A 15,217-nucleotide genomic window follows, 5' to 3' on the forward strand; every position below is an offset into this window, starting at 1 on the left:
AGATCACAAGTGGGCAGAGAGGCAGGCAGAGAGGGGAGAAAGCAGGTTCCCTACTGAGCAGAGAGCCCGATGTGGGGCTCGATCCCAGGACCCTGGGATCATGACCCGAGCTGAAGGCAGAGGCTTTAACCCACTGAGCCACCCAGGCGCCCCAAAATTTATCATTTTTTTATAAAGTTAAACTAAAGTGAAAGTATTTTCATCATAATGAATTAATCAAGGCAAAGCAGGTAAAAATTACTGATTTTTTTTTCCGTTGGATCTAAAACTCAAGAAAAGCCACTTTTTTTTTTTTTAAGTAAAGATGGTTTCTAAACGAGAACAGGTGAATTCAAAATCTGAAAGATTGTTCTTATACCAGACATGTAAAAGTGGAGCTAACTTACTGTCATGATGAGGCCCTTTTCCTGGAAGTATTTGACCAACGGAGCAGCGTTCTGCTTGAAGTTCATTAGTCTCCTTTGGGTAGCTTTCAGATTGTCATCAGGCCGTCCCTGTTGCTCTGCGCGCTTCAGTAATCTTTCTTTGAGCCTCTGATTAGCACAAGCCAAGAACACCACCAAGTCGGGAGTACAGATCTGCGAAGAGCATCAAACAAGTAGATAAGCATTTAACATGCCAACCAATGTAAGTGTGGGCAGTGGCATTCATCTCCTTTAATTCTGTTGAGATGCCACATCTTTGGCCCACTATGTCTTTGCCAATATATTTTTAGGGCTACTGCTCTATACAAGAATAAGAGGAGCTACTGCTCTTATAAAGACATACTTTGAAGTTCTTCAAGGAAATGGAAAGTGCTACTCCAGTGAATCCATAAATGATTAGAAAGTGAAAGTGAAATGGGTTTATTGCTTATATGGAGAAAGTTATGGACAGAACATCAAACCAGCTACAACACTCTCTTAAGCCAAAGCCATAAACCCAATCCAGAGCAAGGCCCTAACGAACTCTCTTCAACTCTATGAAGGCTGAAAGATGAGAAAGCAGTGGAACAAAGTCTGAAGCTAGCAGAGGTGGGTTCATGGGGTTTAAGGAAAAAAGCCTTTTCCGTAACTTAGATGTGCAAGTTGAAGCTCCAAGTGCCGAGGGAGAAGCTGCAGCAAGTTATCCAGCAAATTATTTAGCTATGATAATTAATGCAGGGAGCTTACATGAAACAACAGATTTTCAGTACAGACGAAACAGTCTTATCCTGGAAGAGAATGACATCTAGGTCTTTCTCAGGTACAGAGAAGACTATGCCTGGCTTCAAAGCGTCAAAGACAGGCTGACTCCGTTGTTTGGAGCTAATGCACCTGGTGACTTTAAGATGAAGCCAGCCTCATTGACCATACTGAAAATTCCAGGGCCCTTAAGAATTATACTAAATCTGCTCTGCTTATGCTCTAAAAATGGAACAACAAAGCCTGGCACATCAGTTTAAAACATGGTTTACTGAGTATTTTAAGCCTACTCTTGAGACCTATTGCTCAGAAAAAAGATGCCTTTCGAAGTATTATTGCTCATTAACAATGCACCTGATTACCCAAGAGCTCTGATGGAAATGTACAGTGATAGTAATGTTGCTTTCATTGCCTACTAACACAACACTGATCCTGCAGCCCATGGGCCACATAGGAATTTCAACTTTCAAGTCTTATTAGTTAAGAAATACATTTTGCAAGGCAATAGCTGCCACAGGTGGTGATTCTTCTGATGGATCTGGGCAAAGTCAATTGGTGCTGTGAAGACTATAGAAATGACACCAGAAGATTTGACTGTTAGAGGGGTGCCTGAGTGGCTCAGTGGGTTGGGCCTCTGCCTTCAGCTTGGATTGTGATTTCGGGGTCCTTGGAACAGGCCCCACGTCAGGCTCTCTGCTCGGTGGGGAGCCTGCTTCCCCCTCTCCCTCTTCTCCTGCCTCTCTGCCTGCTTGTGCTCTCTCTCTGTCAAATAAATTTAAAAAAAAAATTCTCTAGACTGTTACATTAACTTAATTGGTAAAGCAGTGGCACGGTTTGAGAAGATGACTCCAATTTGGAAAGAGGTTCTACTGTGGGTAACGTGTTATCAAACAAATTGTCCTCCAGGAGTGGATTCCATCTCAAGAAACCACTTGTCTTGTTCATCCATAGGAATCAGCTCCTTAAAGTCTGATCATGAGGGGCAGAAATGCAGTCATATATTCAGGCTCAACTTCTAATTATAGTTCTCTTGCGATTTCCACCACATCTGTATCTACTTCCTCCATGGAAATTTTGAATCCCTCAAAGTCATTTATGAGGGTTGGAATCTACCAAACTACTGTTATTGTTGATATTTTGACCTCTTTCCACAAATCAGAAATGTTCTTAACAGCATCTAGAATGGCGAATCCTTCCCAAAAAGTTTTCAACTGATTTTATTTTGCCCAGATCCATCAGAGGGGACCAAAGCAGGGTTCAATCCCAAGACCCCAGGACACCAGGACCCCAATGCGGGGCTCGCTCTCAGGACCCCAGGATCATGACCTGAGCCAAGGCAGCTGGTTAACTGCCTGAGACACCCAGGTGCCCTGCAATAAAATATTTTAAAATTAAGATATTTTAAGGCATAATGCCATCGCACACTTAATAGACTACAGTATATAGTGTAGACATAAATTTTGCACATGCTGGGAAACCAAAATTTTTTAAAGTTTTTTTTTTTTATTATTTATTTGACAGAGAGAGATCACAAGTAGGCAGAGGCAGGCAGAAAGAGAGAGAGGGAAGCAAGCTCCCCGCTGAGCAGAGAGCCCGATGCGGGACTCGATCCCAGGACCCTGAGATCATGACCTGAGCCAAAGGCAGTGACTTAACCCACCAGGCCACCCAGGCATCCCTGGGAAACCAAAATTTTCACCTGACTTGCTTTATTGTGATATCTGCTTTATTGCACCTGAACCCACAATATCTCTAAGGTATGCCTGTAGCTCATATAAATGGCATTCCCAACCTGCACAGCTGTATGCAGTGGCCTCTGTATTTCTGGAAAATACTTCTTGTCTATGTCCAAACCAGTACCCAGGTTAAATGAAGGACAGTATAGGCAAAAATCTGCCAAAGGTATATGTGACTAGATTTTAGAGGGGACATGATTGAACTATAGATATTCTCTATAGTAAATTAGTACTGCTCCTATTATTACATTTGCTGTTTTCTTAAAGGTATCACTTGTAGGGGCATCTGGCTGGCTCAGTTGGTTAAGTATTTGATTCTTGATTTCAGCTCAGGTCATATTCTCAGAGTCTTGAGAGTGAGCCCTGAATGGGGCTCTGGGCTCAGTGCAGAGTCTGCTCCCGTTTCTCTTTCTCCCTCCCTTTGCCCATCCTCGCCCTGCCCCAATAAATAAATAAGTAAACAAATAAAAATGAATCTAAAGTATCCACTGTGTGCCACGCCCAGTGCTAAGTTATTTTTGTATGATATTGCTAAACTTTGCAATACCCTGCAAGGTACATATTATCTCCAGTTTATGGATGAACAAACCTGGCTCTGAGAAATGAGGTTTTTGTCTGAGGTCATATGGTCAGAAAAGTCAAAGCTGATACTGGTCTTGTATAAGGTCTGTGTTCCTTTTACTATTACAAAGAACGAATTAATCCAAAAACTTTCACAAATTTTTGAAAATACCAAGGGATAATTTGAAAAGAACCTATGAAATAAACAGTTCTCATTTAACTCAATTAGAACTAGTATTGCATTTAAAAGACTGCATGGCCATAGAAAGTGAATGTGGCTTCTTAATGAAGATGGGACAAGACAAAAAGGCAGTTTTGTATGACAGTTTAAAGAAATTATTCAAAAAATAATAATAAAGAAATGATTCCAATATTTTTTGCATCCTTACATTAGCAAATTATTTGAGCATATACCCCAATAAATACATACTTTTTAAAAAGATTTTATTTGTTTGACAGACAGAGATCACAAGTAGGCAGAGAGGCAGGAAGAGAGAGAGGGGAGGAAGCAGGCTCCTTGCTGAGCAGAGATCCGGATGAGGGGCTCGATCCCAGGACCCTGAGATCATGACCTGAGCCAAAGGCAGAGGCTTAACCCACTGAGCCACCCAGGTACCCCAAATACATACTTATTAATTAATTTAGAAAACATGGACATAGCACCATACTAATATAGGATGCTTGCTGTAAAATATACATAAAATGCAATTTAAAAAAGAAGAGAAACAATAATTGCAATTTTAGCAATTTTAACATTTTCTTCCCACACTTTCCCATACTCTAGAGATCACTGGTTGGAAAATGGACCCTAGAGGCTAGAAATACACATTCCAGTTTTTGCCCTAGGATTTGCCAGCTGAGTGACAGGCATATTGGCTTAATTTTGCAAAGCCTCTATGTCTTCATCTGTCAATAGAGATATATAGACCTGCTTCCCTGAGTTACTATAAAGATTAAATAAGATCATGTATGTGAAATTCATGGCATAAATTTGATCCACAGTAAGTGCTCAATAAATTTTAACCATGTTGGGGCGCCTGGGTGGCTCAGTGGGTTAAAGCCTCTGCCTTCGGCTCAGGTCATGATCCCAGGGTCCTGGGATTGAGCCCCACATCGGGCTCTCTGCTCTGCGGGGAGCCTGCTTCCTCCTCTCTCTCTCTGCCTGCCTCTCTGCCTACTTGTGATCTCTGTCAAATAAATAAATAAAATATTAAAAAAAATCTTTAACCATGTTTATTATTTCTTGGTTTTCATGATTCTAAGTTGTCCTGGCCCTCCTTAATTTTTTAATATTTATTTGTTTATTTTCTTGACTCACCTTTTTTTCCTCCTTTAGCCTACAAGTGGGGGCCTACCTTGAGGCTTAGATCATGTCACTGTTTTTAGGTCTTGTCTCCAGATTCTCATGCCCTTCTCATTCTTCTTTACCTCTTCTGGTTTCAACCACTGCCTTTAGTTGATGGATCCTAAATCTACATTTTCAGCACTGACTTTCAACAAAATCTAAGTCTTGTACTTTCAAATGCTTAATATGACGGCTTTACCTGTAATTCTTAATGTTCCTTGTGACTTAGCAAAGCCATAATCAATCTCAACACCTTTTCCCCAAATGAAATTCCTATCTTGCTTATTTATTAATATTTCTACTTTTATGGTATTTTATAGCAGCAACACTATTTTCCTAAACCTCTCAGCTAGATGAGAACATTCAGTCATCAAATCTTTCATCTTTCTGAGCTATCAGCATTGTCTATGGATTTTGTCTTTGAAATGCCACTCAGACTCCTCCTGACCCCAGTTCCCACTGCCACTAAGCTGCACATTAGCATTAGTGAGTAAGAGCATGAATTTTAGAATCAGATCATCTTGAATTTGAATCTAGAATCTGCCATCTATTAATTTTTGGTCTTTGAACAAATGGTTCATTTTTTCTGAGCCTCGGTTTTCTCAAAATAAGAGGAAAAGCTCTCCCTAAATGTCCCTCAACAGATGAATGGATGAAGAAGATGTGTTTTATACACACACACACACACACACACACACACACACACACACACACAGTGGAATATTATGAAGCCATCAAAAAGAACAAAATCTTGTCATTTGCAATGACACGGATGGAACTAGAGGGTATGATGCTGAATGAAATAAGTCAGTCAGAGAAAGACAATTACATGATCTCACTGATATGAGGAATTTGAGAAACAAGGCAGAGGATCATAGGGGAAGGGAAAGAAAAAATGAAACAAGATGGAAACAGAGAGGGACAAACCATAAGAGACTCTTAATCTCAGGAAACAAACTGAGGGTTGCTAGAGGGGATGGGGGTGGAAGGGACAGGGTGGCTGGGTGATGGACACTGGGGAGGGTATGTGCTATGGCAAGTGCTGTGAATTGTGTAAGACTGATGAATCACAGACGTGTACCCCTGAAACAAATAATACATTACATTTTAATAATGAAAAAAAAAAAGGAAAAGCTCTCCATTTTTGTAGTCTAGTATTTCCTAATTAAAACCAAAAACAAAGTTTCTAAATAGCTTTTGAAAAGCTATTTTCAAAAAAATAGCTTTTTTTCTCCAAAAAGCTGAAAAGCTTAATGCTTTAATACTTTAGAAAATCACTTTGTAATTTTTGTGTGATATATAATAAGGGTATTATTTGAAGTTAAAACCTTTATTTTATCAAATATTATATTGTAAAAGTTATGTTTAATAAAATCCTTGGCAATATTTAGTCTTACACAATATAACAAATTACATTCTTCAAAATTTGTTTAAAACAAATTATACTGGAGGGGCACCTGGGTGGCTCAGTCGTTTAAGCATCCAAATTGACTTCAGGTCAGGTCATGAAATCAGGGTTGTGAGATCGAGCCCCATGTCAGGCTCTGTGCTGGGCATGGGGACTGCTTGAGATTTTTTCTCTCTCTTTCCCCCCTGCCCTACCTTCCCCTGCCCCCAGTCCCTGCATACTCTCTCCCTAAATAAATACATAATATTAGGAAGAAGACAATTTCTGACAAATAAAATATTATATTACTCTTGGTTTAGTTACAATGTATATCAAAATATGGGGGGAAACCCTGAATTACTAGGTTAGTATTAAATGCAGATAAAAACTTTTTGACTTTTGAAATTCTTCCATTGGGCATTTAAATAAATAAAATGGTTTACTTTAATACATTTTGTGTTTTGCTTCAGGCTACAATGTAAGTGCTTCTCCTTACATAACACAATGAAGTAATGGATAGACATATCTCTCATCATGACTATATTTTTTTTACTGTTGGCTTTTGAAATCTTGGAGAAATTTATATAAGACTGAAATTTGCATAATACTTTTCAGACTTTGAGTAAGATTGCATTTTTTAAATTAAAAGCCTTTTTAAAAAAGCAGCTTTATGGGGCACCTACGTGGCTCAGTAGGTTAAGCCTCTGTCTTTGGCTCAGGTCATGATCTTGGGGTCCTGGGATTGAGCCCCACATCAGGCTCTCTGCTCAGCGGGCAGCCTCCTTCCCCCTCTCTCTCTCTCTTCCTGCCTCTCTGCCTACTGCCTACTTGTGATCTCTGTCTGTCAAATAAATAAATAAATAAAATCTTTTTTTTTTTAAAGCAGCTTTAAGTTTACAGAAAACTTATGTGGAGTATCTAAGAGTTTTGATCAATGAAATGCAACTTCAGGTTTGAGAAAGGTAACTTTGAAGTGAATCTGGATTCACTTGCAATTAATTTGCTATCTTTCTTTGGTATAAATGACACAAGATATAATTAGAAATAGAAAAAAAAACAATTAAAATGTAGAACTAGTGAGGACTGTGGCAGCTGGGGCTAACAGGCTGACAGCTCAGCAGAGCGCCCACAGCCATTTGTGTGCTCATCTGAGTCCTAGTAACCCCCACACATGCCCAGTCATTAGGGCCTCATCATATCCAACAGTACTTCATTTTAAAGGAAAAAATATTTGAATCATTTATGTTTTTTCCCCCAAGATAGAAGCGGATACCACTGCATTCCAAAAGATGTGAAGCCCCTAGAAATTTTTCATTAAATTCACTTGTGATGTGTTGAGAAGTATCACAGAGCAAAGTGGACCCTTGACAAACCTTTTCTTACCCTAGGTTCTCAAAATACCTTTGCTGATTCAATGAATGAGTGAATATATATATATATATATATATAAACGAGAAGAAAGTTTGAGATATCACTTTTGTCTGCAAGGAAGTAAGCTTCTCAACTGCTGATGTTACTTAATCAATCAACTAAATCTTTTTTTCCCTGTCATTACATAGACATGCCAATCTTCCTCTGTCTATCGACTTAAAGTCCCTTACCTGAATGATTACTCCATTGAAATGAACCTGTAACTGCCTTTGATAAGCAAAGACATACTCACTGTGTCAGACTGCCAAGTGAGCTAGTTTTAATACTCCCTGTTCCTAACTGTCAGGACTTTTGACTGGCCTATTCTTTATGAAGATGTGTCAGAAGGCCTACATTTCATAATCCAGATGACACTGTCAGAAATCAGGAAGCAAAGTACTAAAGAGACAGAGACAGAGAGAGAGAGAGAGAGAAGAAAAAATTGGAACAAAAACTGAAATCACAGAAACTGAAGACTGGAAAAAACTTGAGAGGTTATCTGACCCAAATTAATATCAAAGCTGTAATTATCTCCACAGTCTCTTGACAAATGATTTTTAAAGTTGAACATTTGAACTTGAATGTTTTTGTGAGCATTTCTTGGGATGGGTACCTACTACTTACGAGACAGCCCCTTTTGTTATTGGAAGACTTTAATAACTAGGAAGTTCTTTCTAATATTAGGCTTAAATTTGCTTCCCTATTCTGCCCACAGTGAAAATACAAAATAAATTATTTCTTTTATCCATTAAGCATTTACCGAACACACATCATTTTCACAGAAGCTAGAATAGATCATAAAAGGGAAAAAAAGGATAGATAATTAGACTTCACTGTCATTTAATATGGAAATAATTTCTGGGCAGAACTTTAAACAGACTACAAGGCTGTTTGTGACAAAAAACTAGAATATGGGTCCCACCCAGGAGAAGGAGCTCTAGAAACTACTACTGCTGCCCCCTCTTGGTTGGACTCCACAGGGCTGCACCATCAGAGTGTGTGTGAACCAGCCTCCCAGGACTAAATCCATTTAGAGTCACCCCCAAATTCCCATTATATTAGGTGATTAAATGTATTTAACAGCCAATTAGGCATACCTCCAAAGAGACTAGTGAACTAAAAGAGCAGAATAAAATATCCAGAATGAAACAAGGGGGAGACGGGGGTAGGAAAAGTTCATCAAACAGCAAAAGAGACAAATGAGAGAGAATGCTTAGAAAGTTCTAAAAGAAAAGAGAAAATAAAGAAGCAGTATTAAACAATATAATAGCTAAGAATTTTCTAAACTCACAAATGATTCCAAGTCTCAGATTCAAAAAGCAATATAAAAGCCAAAAAGAATAAACAGAAAACCTCAGATCCAAGCATATTATAGTTAAACTGTTACAAGTTTAGACAGACAAAAAGACCAAAGCAAAGCAAAACAAAAAAATCTTTAAAGCTGCCAGAAGAAAAGAAATGAAAGATTACCTTCAGAACAGCAACAATAAACAGCTGCATTTTCACAAAAGTGACAATGAAAGCCAAGAACCAATGAAACGGTATCTTTTTTTTTTTTCAAAGAAATGCAAATTTTATTTTATTTTTAAAATGCTATCTTTAAAGTGGCCAATACAAAATAACTGCCAACCTACTTTTCTGTATGCAGTAATAAGATCTTTCAAAAATTAAGAGTAAATACAGATATTCTCAAACACAAACTGAGAGTATCTGTCCTCAGAAACTCTACACTAATGGAAACATTTAAAAATATTCTTTAGGTGGAAGAAAAATAAGCCAAGATAGAAAACTGGCCCAGAGGAATGAATGAATAGCAGTAAAATGGTAAATATGTGGGTAAAACTAAATGAGTATTGACCATATAAAAGAACACTACAAGTATTTTGTGGTCTTTAAAAATAGAGATTAGTCACAAGGCAGGTAGGTACATGAAGTTCAACTGTTTTAAGAACTTGTTCAGGAAGTGGCAGAAATACTGAATTCTATGAGACATTAAGTTAATGATGCACGTTGTGATCCCTAGAACAGGAGTTAGCAAATTTTTTCTATAAATGGCCTGATAATGAGTATTTTAGGCTTTTCAGGCCATATGGTCTTGTAGCATGGCAGCAGCCATAAACAGGAAAGCTGGTGGTGGGGACTGGGGAGACTTTAGAAGAGGGGGCAAGCCAAGGCGAAGGTGTAGTATCCAGTTAGTCACTGTGACCGGGGACTGGGTCCTCCATGCTACTGGGTCTTCTGAGAGACACATGTGAGGAGCCTCTGTCCACTAGCCGCTGTCTCCTACTGGTCAAGAGCTACCCCCAGGCATATTACCTTCCCCATACTTTCACACTGTGGATGTATGAGTCCCAGGCAGGAAGTCGAACGTCCCCAGGGAGTGGCCACGCACTGCAGTGGCGTGAGGCTGACCACAGGAGCAAAGACCAAGTAAAAGGTGGGCTATGAAAGTATAAGATAGGGCATCAGAGGTGCTTGATATAACTGTACACTTAAAATAGAAATATACAGAAAGGCTAAAGGTAAAAGGATGGAAAAAACACACCACGGAAACATTAACCCATAGAAAGGTGGTAAAAATATACAAATATCGAAACTGATTTGATATTTGATGGGCAAAGGGGGAAAAAAACCTGAAAATAGGTAGGAGAGTGGATATTGCAAGTTCTCATCCTGAGAAAAAACATTTTTTTAAACTATGTATGGCAATGGATATTAACTGGACATAACTGTGATCATTCTTCATACACAGACATGGAATCGTTGTGCTGTACACCTGAAATGAACTAATCATATGTCAATTACATCTCACTTGAAAAATTTTAAAAAATGAATTCCTAATAATCTATTGTCTACCAAAATAATGGGCAAAATGTACCTAATAATCCATTTTCTACCAAAATAATGGGCAAAACATACAAACATTTCTTAAAAGAAGATATACAAATAGCCAATAATTACCTAAAAAGGGGTTTAGCCTCACTAATCATCAGGGAAATGCAAATCAAAACCACAGAGACATATCACCTTACACCTGTGAGAATGGCTATTATCAAAAAGACAAAAGATATCAAGTATTGGCAAGATGTGGAAAAAAGGGAACCCTTGTGCCCTGGTGGTGGGAACGTAAACCGGTACAGCCACTATGAAATACAGTATAGATAGTCCTCAAAAATGTTAAAAATAGACTACATCTTAAACCACAAATACCACTTCTATGTATATAGCAAAAGGAAACAAATATCCCAGGGAGATATCTGCCCTCCCATAATCTTTGCAGCACTGTTCTCAATAGCCAAGATATGGAAACAACCTAAATGTCAGCAGATGAATGGAAAGAGAATATGTGGAATATATGTACAGTGGGATATTATTTAGTGTTTAAAAAAGTAGGAAATCCTGCCATTATAACAACATGGATGAATCTAGAGGACATTATGTTAAGTGTAATAGGCAAGATACAGAAAGACAAATACTGCATGATCTCACTTACATGCGGAATCTAAAATAGTCAGCCTCACAAAAGCAGAGTAGAATGGTGGTTGTCAGAGGCTGGGGAGAGAGGGAAATGAGGAGATGTTGGCCAAAGGATACAAGGTGTCAGTTATGCAAGATGAGTAAGTTCCACAGATCTAGAGAATAGCAATGTGCCTACAGTTAACAGTACTGTATTATATACTTGAATCTTTGCTAAGTGGATAGATTTTAAGTGTTCTCACCACAAAAAAGAAAAACAAAGAAAATGGTAACTATGTGAGGTGGTGGATATGTTAGCTAGACTGTGGTGATCGTTTCACATATATCAAAACGTCAAGTTGTACAATTTTTGTCAATTATACCTCAATAAAAGTGAAAATAAAAAACCTGAACAAATGTCAAAGTATAGACTTTAAGGAGAGAAGTCTTACTGGAGCTGAAGGGTATCATTTCATTACAATAAACTGTTAATTATTCAGGAAGAAATAACCTCAGTTTGCATCACCCAATAATATAGTCTCTCAGCACACAAAGCTGAACTTAAATAGAATTAAAAGAAAGTCACAAATCCACAATCACAGTTGGAGATTTTAATATGTCTTTCCAAGTGACTGATAGAACCCATGACAAAAAGATCAGTTAGGGAAAATGAGATCCTAACATAATTAACTTTATAGATAGATAGATACAACCACTAAGTTGAACATAAAGTTTTTTAAAATACACAGAGAAAATTTATAAAAGTTGACCATATTCTGAGTCATGAAGGAAATTTAAATAAACTTCAAATGACTGAAACTCTCACTCAGATTACCATCAATGACTACAGTAGAAGAAAGCTCTGCATAAATAACAAAAATGGAAATTAAAAAATTCTGTGTGTAGAAATTAAACAATACACCTTAACATAATCCTTGCTCAAAGAAACCACAGTAGAAGTAGAAAATATCTTTAATTAAATGACAATAAATTATGACATTTCAAAATTTATGGGATGTAGCTACCTGCATAGTCATGGGAATATTTTATGGCCTTAAATGAACATGTTGAGGGGAAAAGACCTTGAAATTAGGGATCTAAGCATTCATCTCAAAATGGTTAAAAAAAAATGAGGCCTTTTTAGGTTGACTAAAAAGTAGAAAGAAGGAAAAGATAAAGATAATAGCGGGAAAAAATAGAAAATAAACAGTATTACTAAGGGCGTAGGTGAAACTAATCAACAAAAAGAGGGAAGGCAAAAATAAATATTGATAATAAGAGGGAGGGAATGAATTCTTAAATATCCTACAGAGATTAAGATGATAAAGGATATTAAGAACTTAATGAAAACAACTTGGAAAATTTATATGGAATGAACAGATTTCCAGAAAAACACAACTTACCTACACTGATAGAAGAATAAACATAAAATCAGATACTAAATCCATATTCAAAACCATTGTACAAAGAAAACTCAAAACCCTGATGGCTTTACTAGTGAATTGTACCAGACACCAAGCTAACAGAAACCCTTCTACTAAATATGAAAGGATAGAATACTTCTCAATTCATTCTATTAGGCCAGCATAAGCTTGAATCCAAAGCCCGATAAGGACATTAAAAAAAAAATTACAGGACAATCTCATATATGAACATAGATGCAAAAATTCTAAGGAAAATATCAGCAAATGAATCCATCAAGATATAAAAAGATTATGTCTGTCATGACCAATATGGGTTTATTCCATGCATGAAAAATTAGTTTGCCTTTCAAAAATCAAGCACTGTAATTTATCAAATGAACAGAATAGAAGAGAAAAGTCAAAAGATCATCTTAACAAATAAATAAATGTGAGGGAAAATTTGGTAAAACTTAACATTCATTCACGATAAATACTCTTATCAAACTAGGAATTCAGCAGAACATCCATAATTTGGTAAAGAATAAACACATAAAATTTATAGCATCATACTTAATTGAGAAATGTTGACACCTTCCCCCATGTTGAAGTAAAGATGTCTATTATAAGCATTTCTAGTCAACATTGTAATGGAGATTTTTGACAGTACAATAAAACATGAAAAAGAAATAAAAGATAGGATTGGAAGGAAAGAAATACAATAGTCACTTGAGACAATGTGATTGTCCATGTAAAAAAGCCAAAAGAATTTAAAAGCCATTAGAATAAATATGCAAATTTAGCATGCTCTCTGCCTATAAAAGCAGTTATACAAAAATCAATTTTATTCTTATATACTAAGAACAAGCAATTGAAAAATGGATTAAAAATGCTACTTAATTGAGCTTTAGTGTGTTGCTACTTGAGAAAGACTTGACCAGCTACTGCTGGCTTTCCAAGAAAATCCATAAAACCCAAAGTGTATTTGCCAAAGACTGTGGGGAGGCTCAGGGAGCTGGAGCAGCAAGGAAATACTTCCTACTCTAAAACCTCCAGAAAGAAATGTCTGCCTGCTGATGTCTTCACATTAGCCTGAGTGAAGAAGGAGGCCCACAGGAAGGAATTCTAGAAGATGTGCCTGACCATCTGGACAATGAGGCATACGAGATGTTTTCTGAGAAAGTTCTCAAGACTATGAACCCGAAGCCAGAGAAACACTTTGCTCCCAGTTTCTTGAGACCTACTGACAGATAGTCCATCCCATACAAGTACTCGGTTCCAACATGCCCAGTCATGACATTTTCTCAACTCTTTTACATTGTATTTTAAACTCTTCCATCAGCAGTGACTGACGATATCTGTATCTGCCCCTACTTAGTGTTTCAGGGCTTGCCTCTCACTTTAGTGAGTATATGGTACCAGGGTCCTTGTGTGCTGTGTGGATACTGTGGTTTCAAATCTAAAATGTTAAACTAAAACACCGAAATGACTGCCACTTATTTCTAAATCTTTACTATTTTTTGTTGCTGTTGTTGAGAAGTTGTGATTTACTATCATACATTATAAGATGTCTAGGTGTCTTTTAATGACACTTTCTAAGAATAATGATGTGTTGTGAAATTTGTTAATATATACAATACTTACAAACATGTCAGCACAAAACTATGCAACTATAAATATTAACTATGAAATTTTACTGTTTTGTGTAGTATTTTATTAATCTGTGTTTATATATAAATGGTGAAAACTGAAATGTTACCTCATTGAAAAAATTAAAATGCTCCTTAACACACACACAAAAATCATTTAATCACCCAGGGGAAAAAAATCTAATGAAAAATGACACAAGAATTCTACACAGACCTTCGCAGAAATAAAATGAGGTATATGCCATATTCATGAATGGAACACTTAACATCATAAAGTATGTCAATGCTTCCCAAGTGAAATATAGATTTAATATAATCTCTAAATGTCAGCAGCTTTGTTCAATTTTTGTATGTCATGGGAATTGAAAAATAGACAAATTTATTTGTAAATGCCGAGGGCCAAGAATAGCCAAGAAAATCTTCAAGAAAGTCTTAAAGAAAAAGGTTAAACTGATAGAATTTATTGTGAGATAATGTCCATTAAAATCCACAGTAATTAAGACAGTGAGGTACTGGGTTTGTTTTGTTTTGTTTTTTTTTTTTAAGATTTTTATTTATTTATTTGACAGACAGAGATCACAAGTAGGCAGAGAGGCAGGCAGAGAGAGAGGAGGAAACAGGCTCCCCGCAGAGCAGAGAGCCTGATGCAGGGGGCTCGATCCCAGGACCCTGGGATCATGATCTGAGCCGAAGGCAGAGGCTTTAACCCACTGAGCCACCCAGGTGCCCCGAGGTACTGGGTTTTAACGAAGATAAGTAAACCACTGAAACAGAGACAGAACTCTGAAAAAGATCCACTGTCCAGGGGCGCCTGGGTGGCTCAGTGGTTTAAGCCTCTGCCTTTGGCTCAGGTCATGATCTCGGGGTCCTGGGATCGGGCCCCGCGTCGGGCTCTCTGCTCAAGCGGGGAGCCTGTTTCTCCCTCTCTCTCTGCCTGTCTCTCTGCCTACTTGTGACCTCTCTCTCTGTCAAATAAATAAAATATTTAAAAAAAAAATCCACTGTCCAAATATATGGGCATATGATTTATGACAAAGGTGGCTCTGCAATGCAGTAGGGAAAACACAGTCTTTTCAATGAATGCTACTTGAACAGTTGGATGTTCATATA

The 15,217-nt window shown here is 37.5% G+C and overlaps 1 protein-coding gene across 2 annotated transcripts in view; it reads right to left on the bottom strand.

The window, feature by feature from the left end:
* The window catches only part of AK5 (adenylate kinase 5), a 239,145-nt gene that overhangs the window by 183,360 nt on the left and 40,568 nt on the right, over positions 1-15,217 (bottom strand). For both annotated transcript variants that reach the window (XM_046020688.1, XM_046020677.1), the window contains exon 6: positions 387-578. In XM_046020688.1, the coding sequence (XP_045876644.1) occupies positions 387-578 (192 nt within the window). The remainder of the gene's footprint in view (positions 1-386; positions 579-15,217) is intronic.

The sequence above is a fragment of the Meles meles genome, chromosome 1, assembly GCF_922984935.1.
Source record: "Meles meles chromosome 1, mMelMel3.1 paternal haplotype, whole genome shotgun sequence".
Lineage (NCBI taxonomy): Eukaryota > Metazoa > Chordata > Mammalia > Carnivora > Mustelidae > Meles > Meles meles.